The sequence below is a fragment of the Suricata suricatta genome, chromosome 11, assembly GCF_006229205.1.
Source record: "Suricata suricatta isolate VVHF042 chromosome 11, meerkat_22Aug2017_6uvM2_HiC, whole genome shotgun sequence".
In the NCBI taxonomy this organism is placed as follows: domain Eukaryota; kingdom Metazoa; phylum Chordata; class Mammalia; order Carnivora; family Herpestidae; genus Suricata; species Suricata suricatta.
This window is the reverse complement of record NC_043710.1, coordinates 34,239,948-34,262,591: the sequence shown is the minus strand read 5'-3', so window position 1 is coordinate 34,262,591 and position 22,644 is coordinate 34,239,948. Positions and strand designations below refer to the sequence as shown.

The window sequence follows — 22,644 nt, the reverse complement described above, 5'->3', positions numbered from 1 at the left end:
CCTTTAAGGGGCACACAGCCATGTTTGGTTTTGGAGGGAAGACAACGTAGAGGAAGGCACACTAGCTAGGAGGTGTGCCGGCCGGCGAGCTTTGCCGGGCCTCAGCATCCTGGGACTCAACATGGAGTCTGCTTATGAGGGAGGAGAAAGGTCTGGTTTCTTTTCTACTGAAAAACATAAGGTAAGGCCTTTCCAGATTACACTGTTTTCTCTTCAGTAACACCAGTGGTTGCACTGGTTTAATTTAAGCAGCTACATTTATACAACATTTTTTTTTGCAGTGACTTCTTCAAATTGAATACACTTAACCTAGAATGTTGTGTAATTTTAAGGTGTACAGTATGTTAACATGATACATATAGATACAATATTTATATGTTGCAATGTGATTGCCGCTGTAACACTATTTAGTGCCTCTGTCACATTACATAATTATTCCTTTCTTTTCGGTGGCTGGGATAGTGAACTTTTAGTGTCTTAGTAAGTTTGCAGTACAGTATCACTGTGTATATTCCTTATAATGTGCATTAGATCTCTGGCTCATTCAGTACTTGTTGTGTGTGTGTAACCATAAACAACACCAATCTTACCCTGCCCTCCACGCTCCGTTCCTTTGGGAAGTACTTTGAGTGTACTGATGTTGAGATTATCCGTCTTCGTCTTTTTATACTACTGCTAAGCCTAAGTAGAGATGTGTATGCTTTACTGAGGCGTAGCAGGGGTCATGATCTTCAGTGAAAACCATACTGTGTGCTTCCTTTGAAGAGGTGGTTCTTAATCCTGGATTTATATCAAACTTATGTGTACATATTTCAAAACACTGAAGCCCAGGCTAAGCCAGATATGATTCTGCCTCAGATGGCTTGGGGTGCAGAGTGGTTACTTTTTTTTTTTTTCTTTTCATCTTAAGTACTCTGAGCTGTTTGAATAGGTTACGGGGTTGAGTAGGTAAATGGGTGGATGCATAGTGGATGATTAGATGAACAGAGAGATGGAGGAATGGGGAGATGGATAAGTGGATGGCTCTGTGAGAACCGCATGAATAATAATAGGGTAGAGAGTGTGTGAGTGAAAGGATAAGTGATGGCCGAGTGAGTTGACTAGTAGCTAATTGATGAATGAAAAATTAATGGGCGAATGAATGAGGGAATACCATCCTTTATTATAGCATATACCCTATTAAAACAGAAAATAATTGTTACTTTTGCATCATATCCTTCACTACAGTGCACATTCTTGGAGTCTACAGGGAGCACATAAGGATGCGGAGCAGTAAACCTTGTAACACTTCCTTGCAATGTTTAATTTACTAAATAACCCAGAAAAAATAATTTTCCAATGTTTAGTAAAAATGTATTATTGAGAAGAAGAGATTTATTCATTCATTAATTGTCCAGGTATGAGTTATTCAGATGATCACTGACATGGAAACACACAAAGCCCTGTGGAGGCTAAGTAGGTAAAGCAAAGTGACAGCTGTGAGACTGGCCAAAGAAATATCTGACCCCCATTTTGACAGCTACAATGACAAGACATGTGACCTCTCTAACTGCGAGGGTAGACCAGTGACATGTGGTGAAGGCCAACAGAAATTAAGCTGTTGTTTTTGTTGTCTTTGGAGAGGCAATAGCTAGTGAATTGAGTTACAAAGACAATTTTTTCCTCAAACCAAACTGACAGCTCTAACTTCTAGATAATTTTTCCAAAGACATACAAAAAGAAATCAAAACCCAAAACCAAATTGTACATCAACTTTTTGCATTTATTACCTCCGTTAAGCCTTAGAACAGCCCTTTGATGTAAACTTATTAGCACTATTCTATTAAGAAGGAAATCCCACTGAGAGGTTTTAGGTTAATTATCTTCCCAAAATTATTTGTAGCTCTAAGTTTTTATGACACATTTTTCACATGAAAAATTAATCAAGACAGTGATTTCAAAATTTCCGGTTTTCGTTCTGTGATATCTATGGGGGTTTCTTGAAATAATTTTGCCATGAAAACTTTCATTTTCATTTCAACATTTTTGTTCTTGGTCAAATGGAGGGAGCATATTTCATGTCCCACTGCAGTTTCCTATCCTTTGGGAAGCAATGAAGTCCAGAATAATTTAATAACTGGAAACAAGTATGTGCATTATATTATACAATCTCAGACAAGTAGTCTTAATGAGATAAAAGTTTTAGAATCAGGAATATAAGTACAAATCACCCAATTCAGTACGGTACCCTTGGGCCATACAAGAGCAACCTCATTCAGGTTTTCTTGCCTCCTTTGCTATGTGTAACAATAGTGCTTAGTTTCATAAAACATAAAAAAATAACAATTAAATATCAGCACAGTTCTGGACAAATAGTAAGTATTCCATAAATTTTTGTTGATGCTGTTATGTCATCTGACAAATGAAAAGAAATAGATTTGAGGAAGTCAGGGCTTTGTCAATACTTAAAGCTGGTAAATCATAAAAGAAGGACCAGATGCATCTATAAAAGTTATATTTCATGACTCTTTCCAATACCCCTTATAATCATTTATTGATATAGATTTATTTAAAAAAAAACAGTCAACAAAATTTACGTGATTGTTGATGTAGACTTGTGTTCAAGAGCCAGTTATATTTTGTCCTTAGTGCTGGCTTTAGTCATTATCCTAGTTAGTTCAAGTAAAATATATTTCAGCATTAAAGAAGAAATTATAATGTATGCTATTAAATAGCAGAAGATTGTCAATCAGCTTTTCCCATCTAGTGGTACAATTTGGGAACTAGTTTTCTATAGCATGGAAGGAAAACCTATATTCTTCTTACCACTCTAAATGTAACAAAAGTAAGTCAAAATTTAAACTAGAACTTTATACCATCCTTTATTGTAGCATATGCCCTATTAAAACAGAAAATAATTGTTACTTTTGCATCATATCCTTCACTACAGTGCACATTTTTGGAGTCTACATTTTATGTATCTTTATAGTCCTTACAATTTGCATATTGATTAGCACATAGTAGAGAACTAATTATTTGTGGAATCAACATGATTGATTTGAATACAACTCATGAGTGTGTTAACAATTTGACAATTGTACTGGCAACTGAGCTTGGGCAGGATTTTAGGTTTGGTAATAAGATGACTAAGTATTAAATGATGTGGTAATAGCCTGATAAAAAATTAGAAATCTTCCTTTAATCATAAAATAAATGATCATTACTAATATGTTATAATGATATAAATGACTATTATCATAATCATTATTTTTATCTTTTGTTGAACACCACCAGTGTGTCCTGATCACATCCAAAAATGTTTCCAATCCTTATAAAGTCCTTTTTAGTCATATTATAACGTAATGATATGCATTCAATCAACAAATTTGGGGAGTGAGGGGAAACTAATGCTGCCTCACACTTTCTCAGGCACTTGTTCATCAGTGAACAAAAGCTTCCTATTTAGTAGAGCTTACATTTACACAGGTGTAATAGGCAATACTCAATACACAGAAAACATAATTCATGTAGTACATTAGAAAGTCAAGTACTATAAGAAAAAGAACCATAGAGAGTTATAGAGAATTGGGAATTCCAGGTGAGAAGTGTAGCAGTTCACAATGTTAAGAGTCTAGAATAGGTTTGTTAAGAAGCTGACACTTGAGCCAAAAATTAAGAGATAAGGAATTTGAGAGAGATAAAGGTGGGCTTTAGGAGTTAGCTCTGAATATATATATTCAACATATCATCTACTATTTGCTAGAACTCCAAAAACTTTTGCACATCTAGTAAAAAGAGAAAGGAACAGTTACTTTGCTTGGATGTTTGACTATTAAATATATGTGAAAATTGTATAACACTTGACTTGCAGATGTTAAGTATGATGTAATATGTTAAAAAATACAGTGTGCTAAAAAAAAAAAGGTAGCTCATGTTATATACAATTGAATGGGAGATGAGATATTGACATAGGTTGCAAACTTTGTTCCATCTCTGGGTGAATTGCCACATGTTAGGACTTTGGGTAATTCCCCGGAGTTTAGCTCACTCTCTAATTGCCAAAGTCTGTGTTTGGGGGTTCCACTTTTAAATTTAAGTGAAAAGAACAAAGTAAGTCTGGTGGGAAATAGGTCATGGAAATATATTAAAAGTCTCTACTAAAATTTTAGCTTTAAAATGAATTTAAAGGGGAAAAAATACAGAGGTAGAGTAGTGGGGAATTTGACAAGCTGGTATGTAGATGTTTCAGTACCTGCTGCTTTCAACAAAATTCACTTAGTGAAATGAAAATTTTGAAAGGATGTTTGGAATAAGCATCCAGAGCAGCTGCTATACTTTGGCAGTAACAAAATTAAAGTGATTGGCTTCATCCAGCCTTCGAGTGGCAGGAGGATTTGCACAAATAGAGGGGAATGTAACATTTAGGCAGATTCACATAGAAAAAAATACACCTATTCAAAATATTTACCACTGACTTAATCCTGACATCTACAAAATTTTATGCCAGATCTTATCTGCTGTCTGTTCACCGCTTTTGTCAGTAATGTTAAACTATCACTTCCTGTGCCTGTTGAAGGAAGTGCAACCATGCCAATTAACTGCCAGCAAAGAGATTTACATGATGGACTGAAAAGACTCTCAGAAAAGCATTCTGTGGCCTGGAAAAGTAAGGATTCAAAATGTTATTTTCAAAATGTCCAACTAAGTACAGAGTTCTTATAAACACTGGGGTTCTACAAATACAAATGAGGACAAAACAAATTAAGTTCTCTGGAGGAAGATAAATCTGTCTTAGTACACTGTGTGGTGTCAACTTCAAATTTACTCATTTGCTCATTCATTCATCTAATACTTATTAAGCATCTCTTAAGTACCCATCACTAATCTAAGAATTATTGATTCAAGAGTTAGCAAAACAGAAGCAAGTTGAGTTGTGAGCCTGTTGCTAGTGAGGGAATGAGACATTAACAAACAGAAAAATGGATAAATGACAACTGTAATAAGTAGGGATTGATTTCACCAGTATACATTAATATAGACCTGCAAATTGTCCAAATATTAAACTACTTCTGCACCAACTGGTACATAACTATTACCCCCTTCATCCTGGCCCTTCTTGAACCCTTCATCTCCCCTAACATTTCTCCTAGCTGATATTCATCATAAATGACTAACATTTGTTATAGCCCAATGGCTCTGCCCTGATAAGCATGTACATCTCCACTTAGATCACATAGGCAAGGCTGGCATGGGGTTTAAGTCAAGTCTTGGGGGAATGTCCTATGATCTTCCATGGAACATATAAAGATAGCTATATTTGGTGATGTTACAGGGCTGTTTCTCATCTGCCTCCCTATCTTGTAGGAGGTTGCTATGTAGCAATTTCCTATTTGCTTTCCTACTGTCAGTAAGGCATGGGACTTTCCACGTTACACTTCTGTTCCTCCTTTGAGTATAGCTGTGGGTTCTAAATGGCTTTGCTGTAGTTTGGAGTTGGATCCACAATAGCAGAGTGACATATGTTCCCTTGGATATGGCACCCTGGTTTGATGTCTTCCAGTGATACTAGAGACATGGAGCGCCAACACCATGCTGATCTTCCTTATGTTTTCAGTGTAAGCAATATACTGTCCAGATTCATTTGGGCTCATGTCTCCTTCCTGGCTGAATTGAAGGGGATATGGCAAGTCTGCTTAGGAGCTGCCAAAGTGCTGCTGCTTAGGGACTGCTGGACTACTTGACACCTGTCAAGCAGAGAACTCTGAGAACCTTGTTCCAGCATTCAGGGCAGAGTCAGATTTTATTGGGTTGTGTCCATGTCATACCAATCATTTTCTATTTCAAACGCCACAACTGGTAAAAAGTAATAGAAAAAATATAATTCGTTACAAGAGAATATAGCAAGAATGATGATATATTTGCCGTTCAGAAATGGATCGCTATGAGAATCAGCATTTCAACTGAGATCTAAAAAGGATGAGTAGGAATTGATCAGGGAAAACAGGGTAACAGAGAATTTTCCATGATTCTAAGCAGAAAGGACAGGTATATGTGAAGACCCTGAGGTGTGTAAGAAATCTGCCTTATTCAGTAAACTGTAAAGAATGCCATTGACACATTAGATAATACTCTTAGGTCAAAATATCTCTCCCTTTTCTGAGAGCCTAGTAAAACCCTTGTAATTCCACCAGTGAAGTTAAAGTGCCTGTGATTTCAAATAGGACACCAATATAATTTGTCATCTGACTATATGGAAGACACATTGATAGTTCTAATGATGAATACAGAAATGTTTAAGAAGCAATGTGATGTAAAGCAGATGAAACTGAGCCATGAATGAAATTGTCTACTTTGTAGGTATTCCCAGGACCTGTGTTGTTCAATTTAGCTTTAAAATCATTATTGTTGAAGTACTTAGTGTAGTATGTTAAGAGTCAGGCAGATTTGGTACCAAAACTTCTAGTTCTGTGTTTATTCTCTCTGATCCTTTTTCCAAAGTAGTCAAAGATGATAATACTATCTACTTCTTAGGATTAATGATAAAATTTGGGAGGTAATATATGGGAACAGACATGTGCCTGCCACACCATGGTAATTATAAAACGGTATTATCATTATTAAATGGGGTTTATTATTATGTATTATCAAAGAGAATGAAGCAAAAGTATAGATCCATATTAGAGAAAAGAATATATGTAAATGCAAAAAATACCCATGAATAATACAGAAACAGAAAATATTTTATACTTTATTTATATTCTCAAAGTATGTATGTATGTATGTATATATGTAGTCTTTTTTCAGAGAGTAATTCATATTTACACTATTTTTTATTTTGAAAAATTATTTTACTTATTTATATATTTATTTATTTATTTATCTATTTATTTAAATTCAAGTGAATTAACATACAATGTAGTCTTGGTTTCAGGATTAGAACCCAGCAATTCATCTCTTACATCTGATACCCAGTGCTCATCCCCAAAAATGCCCTCCTTAATGCCCATCATTCATTTAACCCACCCCCCTCCTACGTCCCCTCCAGCAACCTTCAGTGTGGTCTCTGTGTTTAAGAGTCCTTTATGATTTGCTTGCCTCTGTGTTTTTATCTTATTTTCCGTCCCTTCCCCTGTGTTCATTTGTTGTGTTTCTTAAATTCCACATATGAATGAAATCATAGTATATTTGTCTTTCTCTGACTAAATTATTTTACTTAGCATAATGACCTCTAGTTCCATCCACATTGTTGCAGATGGTGAGATTTCATGCTTCATCATCACTGAGTAGTATTTCATGGTGTGTGTGTGTGTATATATATATATACACCACATCATCTTCATGTATTCATCAGTAGATGGACCTTTGGGCTCTTTCCATAATCTGGCTATTGTTGATAGTGCTGCTATAAACATTGGAGCACATGTATACCTTTGAATCAGCATTTTGGGCTCCTTTGGATAAATACCCAGTAGTACAATTGTAGAGTAATAAGAGTAGTTTTATTTTTAAAATTTGAGGAACCTCCATACTGTTTTTCAGAGTGACTTCACCAGTTTGCATTCCCACAAGCAGTGCAATCTTCTATGCACTTTCTGTGCATCCTCACCATCATCTCTTGTTTCCTGAGTTATTAATTTTAGCCACTGTAATAGGTGTGAGGTGGTATCTCATTGTTTATTTAAACTCACAATTTAAAGTAGCTATTAATTTCTAAGATTAATCAGCAAGATATTTATGTTTGAAGGACCACTCCTCATCCAGGATTTTAAGATAGTATATATTGAACTAATGATACCTGCTTAAAAAAGGCATAGGCTAGACAACCTGCCTTTTTTCTCAAGCTCTTTCAAATGAATAATTACATATTATATTATGATCTGTAATCATTCCTCCTGGAAGAAAATTTATGATATACAAATATAAAATAGATTCATAGTAATTTAAAAAAGGTTTTTACAGTAAAGAAAAAATGAGATATTTCTAGATCATATTTCAAAGCAGTGTATTCAATCCAGATTTATATAAATCACAGAAACTTCCCAGTGAACATTATAAAAGGAATTATCTCATATCCACCTTTCATTAATGCAAAAGTTTTTATTTTTAGTGATAGTATAAAATGAAATTTTTTTATTTTGAGTAAATAAAACTAGACGTTTTACAGAATGTTTTACACTTTCCACATGTGTGGTTCAGGGTCTAAAACTTATTAGTTAAGAACTGAAAAGCTAAATGGAGTACTGGAAAAGTAGCTAGAAAGTACTGTCATGATTCCCAAGGCTAATAGAAAGAACAAAAGTCTATAAGGAGATGTTTGGGCTTTAAAGATGATTTGCCCATGACTACTACCTAATCTCTAACGGTAAATAGTGGATGGGTGGAAACCCATTCTCCCTCCTGGCCTATATTTTTTTCTCCATTTTTCTTTTGTTCCAATTCTACATACATAATACAAGTTCCATTGTATGCTTAAAAGGTTATTTTTAGTAAAATGAATGATGTAGTGCATATTCTATAAAATTCATCTGGCATAAAAATAAACTTGAAAGGGGTGGTTTTCTGCTGAGAGCTTCATTTCTTCAGCTATCTCCTCAGACTCATTGGCTCCCATTATCTTTTCTCTTGTTTAACTTTAGGTCATATATTTCATTTTTCTGAGTACCTGGTAGGATTTTATTCTGTGCTGGACATTGTCATTTATAAATTCAAGAGATTCTGGATTTTATATGCTTTTTAAGATTGTTAATTTTTGTCTGATAATGCAGTTAAAATACAGGTATCACCTTGATGTAGAGTTGGCTTTATACTTTGTAAGTGCATATATGTAAATATCCTAGATAATATCTAAGTTCTTCTCACTTGACTGAGCTAAACCTCCAAAAATATGTCCCCACCTTTACCTCCCAGAATATTATCTAGGCTTTGATGTAGATCTATTTAAGGTAGACGTGAAGTAGATTTTATATTAGAGTCAGACTCAGCAGATGTTTTCTGTAATTGATCACATAATAAATCTATATGGTCTCTATTGCAGGTATTCAATTCTACCATGGTTTCACAATAGTAACTACACGGTACATAAATAAATAAAGGTTCCTGTGTTCCAATAAAATTTTATTTACAAAAACAAGCAGTGGGCCAAATTTGGCCTTTGGTTTGTAATTTGCCAACCACTGTTCTCATTCATGGCTGTCAATCTAAAGGCTGTTCCTTTGTTTCCTATGGTGTGAGTAAGGCTTATGCATGGGTCTAGAATGCTAACATCCTTCTGCAGTACTCAGCCTCTGATGTGGAATTTGTTCTGCTCTCAGCCATATAACAGTTATTTGTGATTAGCCTTGTGTAATATATTGTCCTGTGTTTGTGCAGCCCAATTCTCAGCCAAGGATTTGCAGGAACATCCCCACAAACTGTGTTTTGGAAGTCCTGCCTTTGCTTGCCTCCCTCTTTCTCTGCTCCTCTTCCTCGTATACCATAGCCACTGAATCTGCCCCAAACTCCGATCTCTGCCTCCACAGCTCAGTGCAACTATAGTGACCTGCTTGGGCCATAGCCCTGGAAGTTAGTTCAGGAAATTACCCTCAGGAAAAACCTGGTATAGTGACAGTTCTCACCTAGTGAGATTTCCATATTTCCTGGTTCACAGCCTGACATAATTAGTCGTTTATGGAGAAGGACTAGACCAGTTGCTGTAAGCAGAAGATTGGAATCTATTGTTTTTAAATAACAAAAAATATAAATATCTAACAAGAATTAATGAAAAACAAATCTTATTTACTCACATTAATGAAAATGCAAAGTTCACTTGATTTCAGGTGTGATTTGGTTGAGACATTTTCAGTCACCAGATCTTGTAATACATTTACTTGCCATTTTCTATGCTCTCCTTTCTTCTCTAGGACAGTTTTAGCCTCATGATGTTCTCTTTTATTGTAGAGATGAGGCTATTATTATTTAGAATAATGTATTCTATGTAATAATATTAGAACTTAGATTTAAACATCCTTATACAGTACTACCAAGGAAAAGAAAAAAATATATATACATATACTATTTATTCACTCAGATGAAGAAGAGAGACCAGTTTCATTCTGGAAGCCACCAGTGTATGTCTTCTTGTCTTTGACATGCTGTTACTTAGATGCCTAAACCCAATCACAATCACTTGACTACAAAGTTGAGATAGAGGAATTGTTTTAAGAAATTAATCTTCATCACTGGAACTGAGTGTTGAGATAGAATCTCCTAAAATTTATGGCTGAGAAAGGGTATGAGCTGGTTTCCTCCAAAGTCTAGTGGGAGGAAAGGAATCAACATCAAAGACATAATGAAACTTTATAACTTTGATATGTTAAAACTTTTAATAGCACTTTTTCAGATACTATGCAAATCTATGTTCCTGTATTATCTGAGGTCTAAACTTGGCCCATGTACGTATATTAGTCATTCAATTACCTGTCAGTATCATTCTCAACTCATTAATGTTGAAATGAGCAGACATTCCATCAAAGAATCTGATGGCCAAAGATAATTTTGGTATTACAGCTTCACTTTTTTTTGAGGGTGAGTAGAAGCAGGTAGTAACTGTTTATTTTTCTGTTTCCTAACTCTATGGTAAAGTGGAATGTAGGGATGATGGTGGTGATGGTAGGGTTGTCTGTGTTATCTCTTGACTATTATCCACAGCTTTTAGGTTAGTGCTGCTGACCAGGTAGTATGTGTTTCTTATATACTAATAGATATATAGAATCATACATTAAAAATATCAACCCTCTTATTATCCTTTTACCAACTACCAAGTACATCCTTGGCTAGATTTTACAGATTGAGTGGGTTCTTAGGAGAGGAAAATACTTGAAATCATGGGAATTTCTGGCAATATAGTTTTCAAAGGCATATTTGCTATTTCTGTTGGAATTCATTCTATCCACCCTAATACATGCTTCTGGATTGCTATATTACTTCACACTCTGGGTCATTCTTTAGTAGGAGTCCTCTAGTGTGGATGATGAGATTTGGGCTGAAACCCTTACAAGGAGGGAAATGGGCCTGTGCCTGTGCAGACCTAGTCTGGGTCTGCAGGTAACTGATGACAGCATCTTGGGGAGAGTAACTGCTCAGCAAAGAGGATTTTGAGAAATAAAATAGTGTGAGAACCTAGGTGGGGGTTGGGTGGAACATGTGGGGCAGCACAGAGGTTCCTTCTAGCTGGTGACCAGATGTTGATGTGCTCACTCCCTTCCCCCAACTTCCAAGGACCTAGCCCGTAACTAGTAAGCATGTGGGTTGACTATTGCCCCACCCACTGCCCCTCTCCATTGTCACTATCCTATCCTTGGCTGAGGACCCAGGGATAGACAAAAGAGACCTCTTCTCCTTCCTTCCATTGAGGCTTCCTATGGACAGAAGTGGCTTAGGCAAGGTAGCCAGAGACCATCACAATGTGAGTCTTGAGTTGCTCAATGGTTGAGGAAGGTCAATGGCCCCAGGGCAGCAACGATGTGGAGTGGGTAGGGTGACCTGAGCCCAGGGTCAGGAATGTGAGTCTGAGGCCTGCGTTTCCGAGGTCCAACTAATGTGGAGTTGGGCAGTGGGAAAAAGGAATGATAGATAGCAAATAGGGCCAAGGCAAGTGTGGGTGGGGGTCTAGGGCTCAGAGCTTGTTGGATTTCTCCCACTTATGAATATCTTCATATTGGAAGTCCATTGTTTTCATCAGCTCACTCTCTCCTTTTTTTAAATTCAGAATTCTATTTTAAGCGTTACATATATACATTTATGAGAGCACATGTGATCTATTTTATGTTCATGGATTAGGTACCTGTTAAGTGATAAGCCTTGTGCTGTAAACTTTTCCTGGTAAATTCTATCCTTATCCCCAAAAGGAACATCAGAAACATCCTCCATTCCTTCCAGCTTTAGATTCCTTTTTACTGTTTAAACACAGGAGACAGGAAAGCCCAGAGGTAGAGAGAGGTTCTGAGCCATGAGAGGAGACAGGTTCCCCTATAGGTCATTTGTGAACCTGCTGAGCGTTGTCCTGTAAATATAGCTGTAGTGTGTAGATAGGAATTGGTGGAGACAGGATTTTAATGTACATCTTCCAAATCTGAGTCTGTTGCTCTTTTCTTTTAACAGAACAGTTACCATATTTGCAAAGGCACTTGGATATGGTGGGATAGAGATGTTTGTTGAAGTAAAAAGAATGAATGCTGTTATGTTAGTCTGCTCAGGCTGTCATAACAAAAGACTGTCATAACATAAGCCACAGACTGGGTGGCTTAAGCAACAGAAACTTATTTTCTCACCATTCTGAAGGCAAGAAATTTGAGATTAAGGTGCTGGCAGACGTGTTTTCTTGTGAAGGCTCTCTCTGTCTCCAGAGAGTGCTGACTGTGTCTTCACATGACCTTCATGTGAACATGGAGAGAGAGAGGTCTCTGGTGTCTCTTCTTATCAGCACACCAGTCGTGTGGGATTGGGATCACACCTTTATGACCTTATCTTACCTTATTTACCTCTCTAAAGGGCCTGTCTTCAAATCCAAACACATGGTGGGAGGAGGTGGTTAAAGCCTCAACATACGAATTTTAGGGAAATAAAATTCAGTCCACAACAAATAGAAACATAACTGGTTTATGTCAAAGTATTTTCAGGGACTTGGGTTGGAACTTCACAACTAGATGTTTTGGCCTAGTGAAGAATACAGTGCATACTAATCCATAGCACACCATTTTCAGAAGCTTAACCAAATATAATACAGAACTTTTAACCTGAATTCTAAATAGATTTCACAAAGGGTGCCTGGATGGCTCAGTCAGTTAAGCATCTATCTTCAGCTCAGATCATGATCTCGCAGTTCATGGGTTCTAGCCCAGCATAGGTCTCTGTGTTGAGAGCTCAAAGCCTGGAGCCTGCTTCAGATTCTGAGTCTCCCTCTCTCTCTGCCCCTCATTTTCTGTCTCTGTCTCTCTCAAAAATAGATAAAACATTAAAATAAATAATAACAATAAATAAATAGATTTCACAAGGTATTTTTTCTTTGCAATGAATGAAAGATGCTTAAAAAGGGACATTATAAAATTTACTTTAAAAGATTTGCTTTTCTTTCCCTTTACAGGCCCAACAACTTACTGATCTGGAACGAAAATTAGCTGTGGCCAAAATTGAGCTGGAGAAAGCAGCTCTTGACCGGGTAAGTTTACATCCTTGAATCATTACAAATCCAGTTTTAGCAGCAAATTTAGGGTATAACCATTGCTTCACTTGATTTATTATTGTACTTCGAGATGCCGTGCTTGGAAGATGGTTATAGAATTCATGAGTCCTTGATATTCCTTTTGGAACCCAATTCTTTCCTTGTTTTTGCTGCTACAGTAAATTGACTCAAGGTTCAGCCTTGTGAGTTCGTGGCTTCATTTTCCACCTTACTGGTACATTTGTTCTATGATACCATGAATAAACATGCGTGAAAGCACCAACAAAGATGCCATGTATTAACTCTGGATGACTGACTTGTGAAACAAATGGAAGTAGTCATGGACACTGTTTATCTGGGAAATTTTAAATCAGAGTTCTGGAGGTAGAGTCATGAAACAGGAAGGTAGCTGTCCTAACCAAACGTGTTCATATAAAGATAATGCAAGAGTGGGTGACTGTCCATCTTTATGTTGGCTTTTCTTAAGTGTAATTCATATGCTATTGGAAGTCACATCTTTAAAGTTCACAAAGTTGTGCTACCATCATCTCTAATCCCTAACGATTTTCTTCACCCCTTTTTACCCTATCTATTTCATTTTGGTTTTATTACTCTTTCATTGTGTTAGTTACATATGCTTAGGATAAACCACAACTCCCATTTGATGCCTACCTTTGCCTTTCAGTGCTCTTCATATGAGAAATACATAGAAAATAGGCAATTGGCATATGGAGAGGGAAATATAGAGGAAGAAATTGATTATATAATTCAGAATTATGGTTTCTGGAAAATTTTTCTTAATGCCTCTTTTTTTCACTTTTAATTCAAGTTTCTGAAATTATAGTACGTAAATATTTCTTTTTCCAATAATTCACTCAGAACAAAAGAGTAGAGTGGTTTTAAATAATCTCTTTGTCTACTCACACCCATTTATCAAACACCCAATCTAATTTTCTATAATATTTGGAACATATATCTAGCACACATTCATATATGAAACTCTGAATCTGAGAAATCAATCATAGTATTTCAGACTTAAGGAGGCAAACACCACATTATTCTCAATCAAAAGCATGGAAAGTCTGTGCTAAAGTAACAGGGCTATCCAGGAGTAATCTACACTTTACCAAGCCTTCAACATATCCCCCTGTGGTCAATTCTTGATTGGATTGGAGTTATCAGCCATCATTCTGTCTAACATTGGAAAGGTAGATACTTTCTTGTGGAAGATATCATCTGGAGAATTTTCAGTTCATTTATACACAACATTTGACATGTAATGAAAGCATCTCTAGACATGTGGAGAAAGAATACAATCTGATCAGTATACAAAAAGAAAACAATAAAAGCATAACTGAAACTGATCCAGAGACTGAAATGAGAAAACAAAAATTTTACAAAGATGATGTGTGTGCCACAATAGTGGAAAGTAAGCAAAACAGAAAAAAAGATAAAATATTTCACTAAACTAGAATCTATAAAAAAATTGAGTAGATATTCTAGAATTTGAACAATATAATACATGTAATTAAGACTTTAATGCTGTTCAGTAGAAGATCAGATGATTGGACATAATAGAACCGAAAACAAGTAAAATGTAAGGAAAATTAATATCAAATACCTATACTAATATGGAGAAAGTACAGAGAAATGGAAAGTAAAACAGAGAATGAGAAATATATATCAATTTAATTTTTTTTATATTTATAACTGTTGTCCCAGAAGGAATGACAAACAGAAGCAATATTTGTAGGGATAATGACTAAAAGTTCTCCTCACATGGAAAATTATAGATCTGTCTGAGAGACAAGTATTGTTATGCCCAGATTTCAATATCATCCCCAAAAACCAGAGACCTGCCGGGGAGACTAAGTCATGCATGCAAAAGCAAAGGGCATTTATTATTATTACGGGCTCGGGCTCACAGACTTCACCAGCGCAGCGGATCTGTGCTGAGAACCCTGAACAAAGGTGGGGTAGGTCCTTTATGGGTTTGGGAAGGGGGAGTTACAGGAAATTGTGACACAGGTACAATGACCCAATCATTATCACATGACATCATTGACAGTAACTTTAACCATACACGTTGTCCAGAGTGTTTGTTACTTTTGGCAGGACCCAATCAAAATATTTAGAGTATTAACCAATTACAGAGTGGACCCAGGACCCAGGACCCAGGACCCTCACATAGGGTGTACCTAGCCTTAAGCAATAAGTGATTATCTATAGCTTCTATCTCTAGGCCTGCCTTTAGAAATGTTAAGGGTGTTGACTGGCCTTTCCTGATTGGGTGTTACAAGGGTGATCCCTCCTGCCTTGGGCAATGTGTGCCCTTTTATTGTCCAATGATTCTGAGAAACCGACACCTAGGCCTCCAAGGTCAGAGGGAAAACGTGAGGCCTGTCATGGAGTCAGTTTGATTCAGACCTGCGTCCTTACAGTGTTACAATCTTAAATCGATATAGACACAGCAATATTCCTTTAAATTGCATGTAAATTTTTTAAAGTACACTTAAGACCCATGCACTTTATCATTATCTGCTATATTCCACAGCAGTTTATTAGCAAAAGGTACTTCAGAAAAGTTAAAATGTGAATAAAAACAATGAGATGTCATCTCAACACCATCAGATGATACCAAATTCTGATACAGTAGTAGTGGGAGTATAATTATTAAATCAGTTTAAATGTATGTATCCTGGAATTTGCACTATCCCTATGTGCTTGGAAACATGCATAAGGACATTAAATGCAACAATGTTTGTATTAAAAGCACACTGAAATAATTTAAATATTTACTGTTAAAATTAGTATATACATTTTATATATTTTCCATACTTATATGTTCAAATAGTAATCTTAATGAATAACTATAAAGACATTTATATCAATATTGATATGTCTATAATATACTGTTGAGTAAAAATATTCAGAATTATATATATAGTATTTAACAATTGTTAAAATATACAAATTGTATTTTATTTTGATTGTATATCATATAGATAGATGAAGTAGAAAACACATATCAAATTCAAGGACCCAACTGCCTTGAGGAAAGATGGAGTGAAATAACATTAAAGATACCTTAGGGGCGCCTGGGTGGCTCAGTGCGTTAAGCCTCCGGCTTCGGCTCAGGTCAGATCTCACGTTCGTGGGTTAGAGCCCAGTGTCAGGCTCTGTGCTGACAGCTAGCTCAGAGACGGCTTCCAGTTCTGTGTCTCCTTCTCTCTCTGCCCCTCCCCCTCTCATGCTCTGTCTCTCTCTGTATTAAACATAAATAAAACATTAAAAAAATTTTTAAAAAAGATACCTTAAAATACTCCTACTAATAATTGTATACATTCTCAGATAATTATATAAAAACAGATAGTCTTTAATTCAATACACACATATGTATATTTTATACATTATACATATGTATCATATGGTATATGCATAGTATATATACATTAGATACATATACTACATGTGTATGTGCATATTACCAATATGTATATGCATATTATCATATGCATTTTATAAAAGTATGATAAATATCATATGTGACAAATATATATAATAAACATGCTTTTAAACATTTAATTCAGATTGATATTTACTTGGTATTTGATCTGTTGTTCTCTATATGCCCCTGTATTTTTCAAAATAAATTACATTAAAAAATAAACAAAGTCTGCTATCTCCTGTTAGGAACTTTCCATTTTGGAGATCACAGCATAGCAACCATTTCATTTTAAAAAATAATCAAGTAAGATGGTCATGGACTTGTTTTGCAATAATACACTGTACATATTTAGCAGTTTTGTAGGGAGAAGAGGTTGCCTCCTAGCCATAAAGTTAACAATGGGTGTTTTGATACATGATAGAGGAGATGGAATATTCCAGGTGGATACATTTTGGAGTTCTTATGATATCTCCTTGCTAGGCAGTAGATGTGAAGGATCAGGCTAAAATTCTATTTTCCAGGTACTTGGGTCTCACGTAGACTTACCACATATGGCCAAAACCCACTCCATAGCTCACTTTTCAAACAGGATTTCCAGAAAGTATTGTAGTAACTAAAGGACATAGTGTGATTTCTAATGATCTTCCTTCTTAAGGTTTAGATCTTTGGGACAAATGAAGCTTTTGAAGGAACAACTAGATATTGTAACAACCCCATTCCTTTGTAATTGTCTTATTTTGTATTTTCCCAAGTATTTAAAATAATATTTAGTAGTTTTAAGGAAGCCTATATGCTGTGTCCTAAGTGAGGTCAAGTATAATTCATCTTACCAACTTTCCTGCTTTATGAGATTTTCTTTAATTTACAAAAAAAGAAGCTTATACTAATTTATGTTAATGTATCTTGATTATTTCAACTCATGCTTTAAAATATTACATTTTAAAAAGGGAAGAAAGGTATTTATACAGTTGGGAGAATCAGAAAATCAGAATACATATACTAAAATTCAGCTAAACTATCTTTCTTTTTGTAAATTTTTTTAATCCTTTCTCTGGAAGTCCCTGCCACAATCTTTAAAACATGCTTTATGTCCTGGAATTCTGTGACCCTGAGGCAGTTCCACCTCCTCTGAGTTTTTATCAATTCTATCTGTTGAAATGTTCTCCCTTACATTAAATATTTTCCCTGATTTGACTTCAAATAATCCACTTATGTTTGAAATGGCTAGATAAATATGGCATTCTTGTGACTTTCCAATGACAACCATGTAGCAGGATCTATGGGAAACTGAAAATGTGTATGATAACTGGTCTGGGGTTCCACACCTCTCACATTTCACTGGGCACCAAAAATTAGGAAATCATTGTTTGTGGAGCCAAGTGGTCTCAAAAGCACAAAGAATGAATATATTTTAAGTATTTGTGAGTTGCATAAACTGGTGTGGTCACATAATACTTCTTGGACAAATTATAATTTGGTCTTAGTCACAGAATGTCAGGTTAACATAGTTTTTGCATGTGTTTTCTTTTTCTACCTTTGTCTTGCCTGTTCTATGATTTTCTCTACCCCATCTCTATCCATTCCTCACTTAGGTGTGCCTAGCCCACACGAATGCCACAGTCTGGATTCAGCAGGAGAGGCTTAATGTTACAGCATTTATATAAAGGTCTCCAGAATCAGTCTGCTTGTGTTCCAGTTATAAGTGTTCCACTGAATGATCATGTTCAAATTCCTCAAACTCTTTATGCTTTGCTAAGAAATAGAATAAAAATAAAACTTACTTTATAAAGGTAGTGAAAAATCTGTATGTATCCAACAACAACAACAACAACAACAAAATACTGAGAACTCTTGGCACATGGAAAACCTTCAGTGAGCATAGTAATTATTAATATGAGTGAATGAGATCATAGACACTGCCTCTCCATGGTGACAGTTTCTCTCTTTAACCTTCAGGATCTTGTCACTCTTTTGGCTACAGCAAACTAGAAGTGCATTTCATATTACTGGAGGTCGGTTTCAACAAATCTCTTGTACCATATGTATGAGGCTCATAAACTGCAGTCATAAATGCTAGCTCACTTCAAAATGGATAAAACGTACAGTTTAATGAAATTGCTCTCACCTCTCTCCATCAGCTTTATATGAGACTTTTTTTTTATTCTCTTCAGATGCCTACTTCCCAAGAATATTATGTCTGGGCTTCAAATAACCTTAAATACCTCATAAATATTATGAAAACAGCTTCACACTTGGTTCTCATGACACGTTTAATGAACAAAGTTTCAGTTTACTATCCCAGTATACACAATAATAATCTACAGATCTAAGAATCAACCTTGGTTTGGCAAACAATCAATTATTTATTTGGCAATATCTTATGAATTATACTTAGCCTCAGCTACTGGCGTGTAAAAACAGCTTTATGGTGTGGAACTCCATCTCTCAAATTTTCACAATAGACAAAAAAAATTTCTCTTGTGTCAGACCCTCCCAAAATTTTGCCCAGGAAAGCAAGCTTTATGACATCCATAGCAAAGATGACACACATTAGGCAGTCTCCATAGACTCCCAGGACTAAGTAGGAAAAGAACAAGAACTCATCTTACCATATGTGTCTGACACATAGGAGGAGTCGTTATTGAGTAACTAGATTAATAAAGATATAACTTCATAAATTAATGAACAAGCTATGTATCCTCCACACAAGGGACATAGAGACTATGTAGGTCAGAGAATCAAAAAATGTCAAAATGGCCTTACAGGACTCATAGAGCTCATTTCATGGAAGAAATAAAACTTAGCTTTCGGATTCACAGCCTCCGTAGGCTTTCCGAAGCCAGCAGTCTATATTGCACCCAGATCTCTCTGAGGACTTCACACCTTCATGTAAACGAACTAAGAGAGGCTGAATAATACCTTGTGAATTTTTGTCTATCAGGAAGTGAGAAATTAGAAGCACAGTTGTCTTTGCAAGGTATATCTTGTTCCCAGAAAAAAAGTACATTTTTCTGAGAAGAGTCCTCATACAGACACACAAGAAATGACCTTCTAAATCCCTCACCATGTTAAGATCATATATGTACAATAGTTTCTCATCAGCTGTGCATACTATATATATAGCACAAGCACTGGTATTTTAATGTCCAAAATAATTCTTTATACAATATATAGGCTAAAATGAGAAATGTTTCATTATTTTCTTATGTAAAACAGCATCAGCCTGTGTCCTCTGGAGGGTTTGCCTTCTTTATTCATTGAGCAAACATTTGTTGAGTCAGAAAGTGGGATGCTGTACTGGCTTCAAAGAAATTATATTATAATGGAAATAGATAAAATGAAACAATAAGGCCGTCTGCAATGATAACAAGACTACGTAGGACTTAACGTAAGAAACGTGATGGAGACTTTAAGGAGGGAGTGTTCCTTGAAAGGCTAATCAGGGACTGTATCTCCAAGAAGGTAAGACGTGAACTGAGAGGGGAATGTTAAGAGGAAGTTTTCTCATAGATATTTGGAAAAGGGGTTGTGTAGGCACAGGAAACAGCAAGTGTAAAGGCTCTAGGATACAAAATTGTTTGAAATATTTGATAGCTATAAATAAAAGGCATTGTGGTAATCATATTTTTCTAAAAATTTTGCCTTTTACTACCATGTGGCAAAGCAAAGTGGGAAGAGAGGTTTGGTGCAATGAGAATAAAAGCAGGGCAAAAACAAGACTGACCCTAGGAAGGAATAGGTTGTAAGATCTTGGGCAAAATACACTTTATATGCTTTACATTGTATTTCATTAGGGACATACTGTTAAGGTGAACTTCAAAATGAACAGTAGCCTGCAATTTCAAAACAGGCTGCAGCCAGCAGCATAAATGAAAATATAATGATGTTGTGGTGTAAAATTGTTTTCTGAGTCCTTCTTATGGAACTGGGTCAAACCAAACCTGAGTAGTATCTTTAACAGCCTCTCTTAAGTCAGAGGAACTAACTCGGAAGATGTTTTTGTGGTTGAAAGCTGACCAAATGAGGACAGGGTGGCTCACAGCAAACTGTGTTCCTGTCTGGCAGGAACAATCTCCAGTGGAATCAAGAAGCAGAGACAGAATCTAAGGTAGGAGGTCAAGTTCTTGTGGTCCAAAAAAGAAAGAAAATGAGGTGGCAAGAGGTTGAGAATTGAATGAAGCAGAAGAGCAAAGATAGTGCTACTACCATGACCATGAAAGGTGATGAGTTGGAGGTTACGTCTATGTGATGTTGATTCTGTAGTGTCAGGAAACCTATGCAAGCAGATAAGATGATTGCACCAAGTTCAGATCATTAAAAATATAACACATATGCCCACACTTCCCTGTATTGTTCTATTGACAAATTTATCTGGCCCAAAGAATGTTTAACTGAAAATCAGTGTTCTAAGCTATTAACTTGATGGAGTTTATTATATAATCTCAGCATCCAAGTTCAGCCATTACTCAGAAATTTGTCCACTATGGCAATGTATACCTTAGGCCTGTTATAGATCCAACTTTTATATACGTAGGTTTAGAGGGGCCAAGATATGAATGTGGTGAATAAAGTAACCATCATTCCTTCCTGCATGATCTGAGGTGATTGGAAGTTTACATTTCAGAAGCACATTAACTTTGAGTCTGGGCCCAAACCTGCCAACTCTGCCATATTAGCTCTATTTCCATGGTCTCATGATAATATGTGAGACCAAAAACATATTTAAATTGTTCAGTGCTGGCTGGAATGTTTCACTCCTGACACAACACACAATGCCATGATCTTCCATTCCAGAGTGAGGGAAGAAAAGAGGCAGCTGAGATTATAACAGAGCACCAATAGGGAGAGAAATATGAACTATTATTTCATTTCTTTTCGATGTAGCTCGTCACTTTCCTTCCTTGACATAGAGAATCAACATTTTCACCTAAGTGTTTAAGTCATTTATTCAAAACATTTTCTGGCAAGGCAAGCCCCTTCTAATGTGTCAAAGATCGTGTTAAGTGCTAAATACACAGTTTTGAACAACATTGGCAACTATGCATATATAGATAGATAGATAGATAGATAGATAGATAGATAGATAGATAGATAGACATATGAGTTAAAAACTAGAGATAATTATATGAAGAAAACAAATATATATGATAGAATAGAAAAGGGAAAGGATAGAAAGTAATGGGGTGGAGGAAGGACAAGAATTTAGGGGCTCAAGGGCACCCGGGTGGCTCAGTTGATTAAGCATCCAACTACGGCTCAGGTCATGATCTCATGGATCACAAGTTCAAGCCCCACATCGGGCTCTGTGCTGACAGCTCAGAACCTGGAGCCTCTTTTGGATTCTGTGTCTCCCTCTCTCTCTCTGGTCCTCCCCTCTGCCTTTCAAAACTAGATACATGTTAAAAAAAGTTTTTTTTTAAAGAATTTAGGGGCCCAGGCAAGCAGATAAAATGGACTGTTTTGAGTAAAAGGTCACCATTCAGCATAGCCATGTCCTGTCTACTTAACAACACTCCTCCATCCTAGTTCTTACCAGATTTTTATGTTGTCTAAAAACTTGTCAGGGCAATATTAATGAGAAGCAAATACTTGTTGGTTCTATTTCATATATATTTCCAGTTGCTTTGTGGTTGTTGTTTCAAATTTGTTTTCACTGTTTATTTTTGAGGGAGAGTCAGAGTGCAAGCGGGGAGGGGTGGAGAGAGAGGGAGACACAGAATCCTAAGCAGGCTACAGGCTCCGAGCTGTCAGCACAGAGCTTGACGTGGGGCTCGAACTCAAAAACCATGAGATCATGATTTGAGTTGAAGTTGGACAATTAACTGACTGAGCCACCCAGGCGCCCCTTGTTTTGTTTTTTTAATCTCTTGCTATGACCAAATAGATATCTTAAACTACTGTTCTAGCAAGACATTCTTTCTCATCTTAAAAAAAAATCTTGCCATGTGCCACTTAAGAGTGGAAAAAGCTCAGAGGTGGACCTTGGGAAGGATCTAAGTCATAGATCAAGAAAGAGGAG

The 22,644-nt window shown here is 36.2% G+C and overlaps 1 protein-coding gene across 3 annotated transcripts in view; it reads left to right on the top strand.

Moving 5' to 3' along the window:
• LUZP2 (leucine zipper protein 2) overlaps window positions 1-22,644 on the top strand; it is a 454,470-nt gene that overhangs the window by 366,947 nt on the left and 64,879 nt on the right. For all 3 annotated transcript variants that reach the window (XM_029915060.1, XM_029915061.1, XM_029915062.1), the window contains exon 8: window positions 13,100-13,174. In XM_029915060.1, coding sequence (XP_029770920.1) covers window positions 13,100-13,174 — 75 coding nt within the window. The remainder of the gene's footprint in view (window positions 1-13,099; window positions 13,175-22,644) is intronic.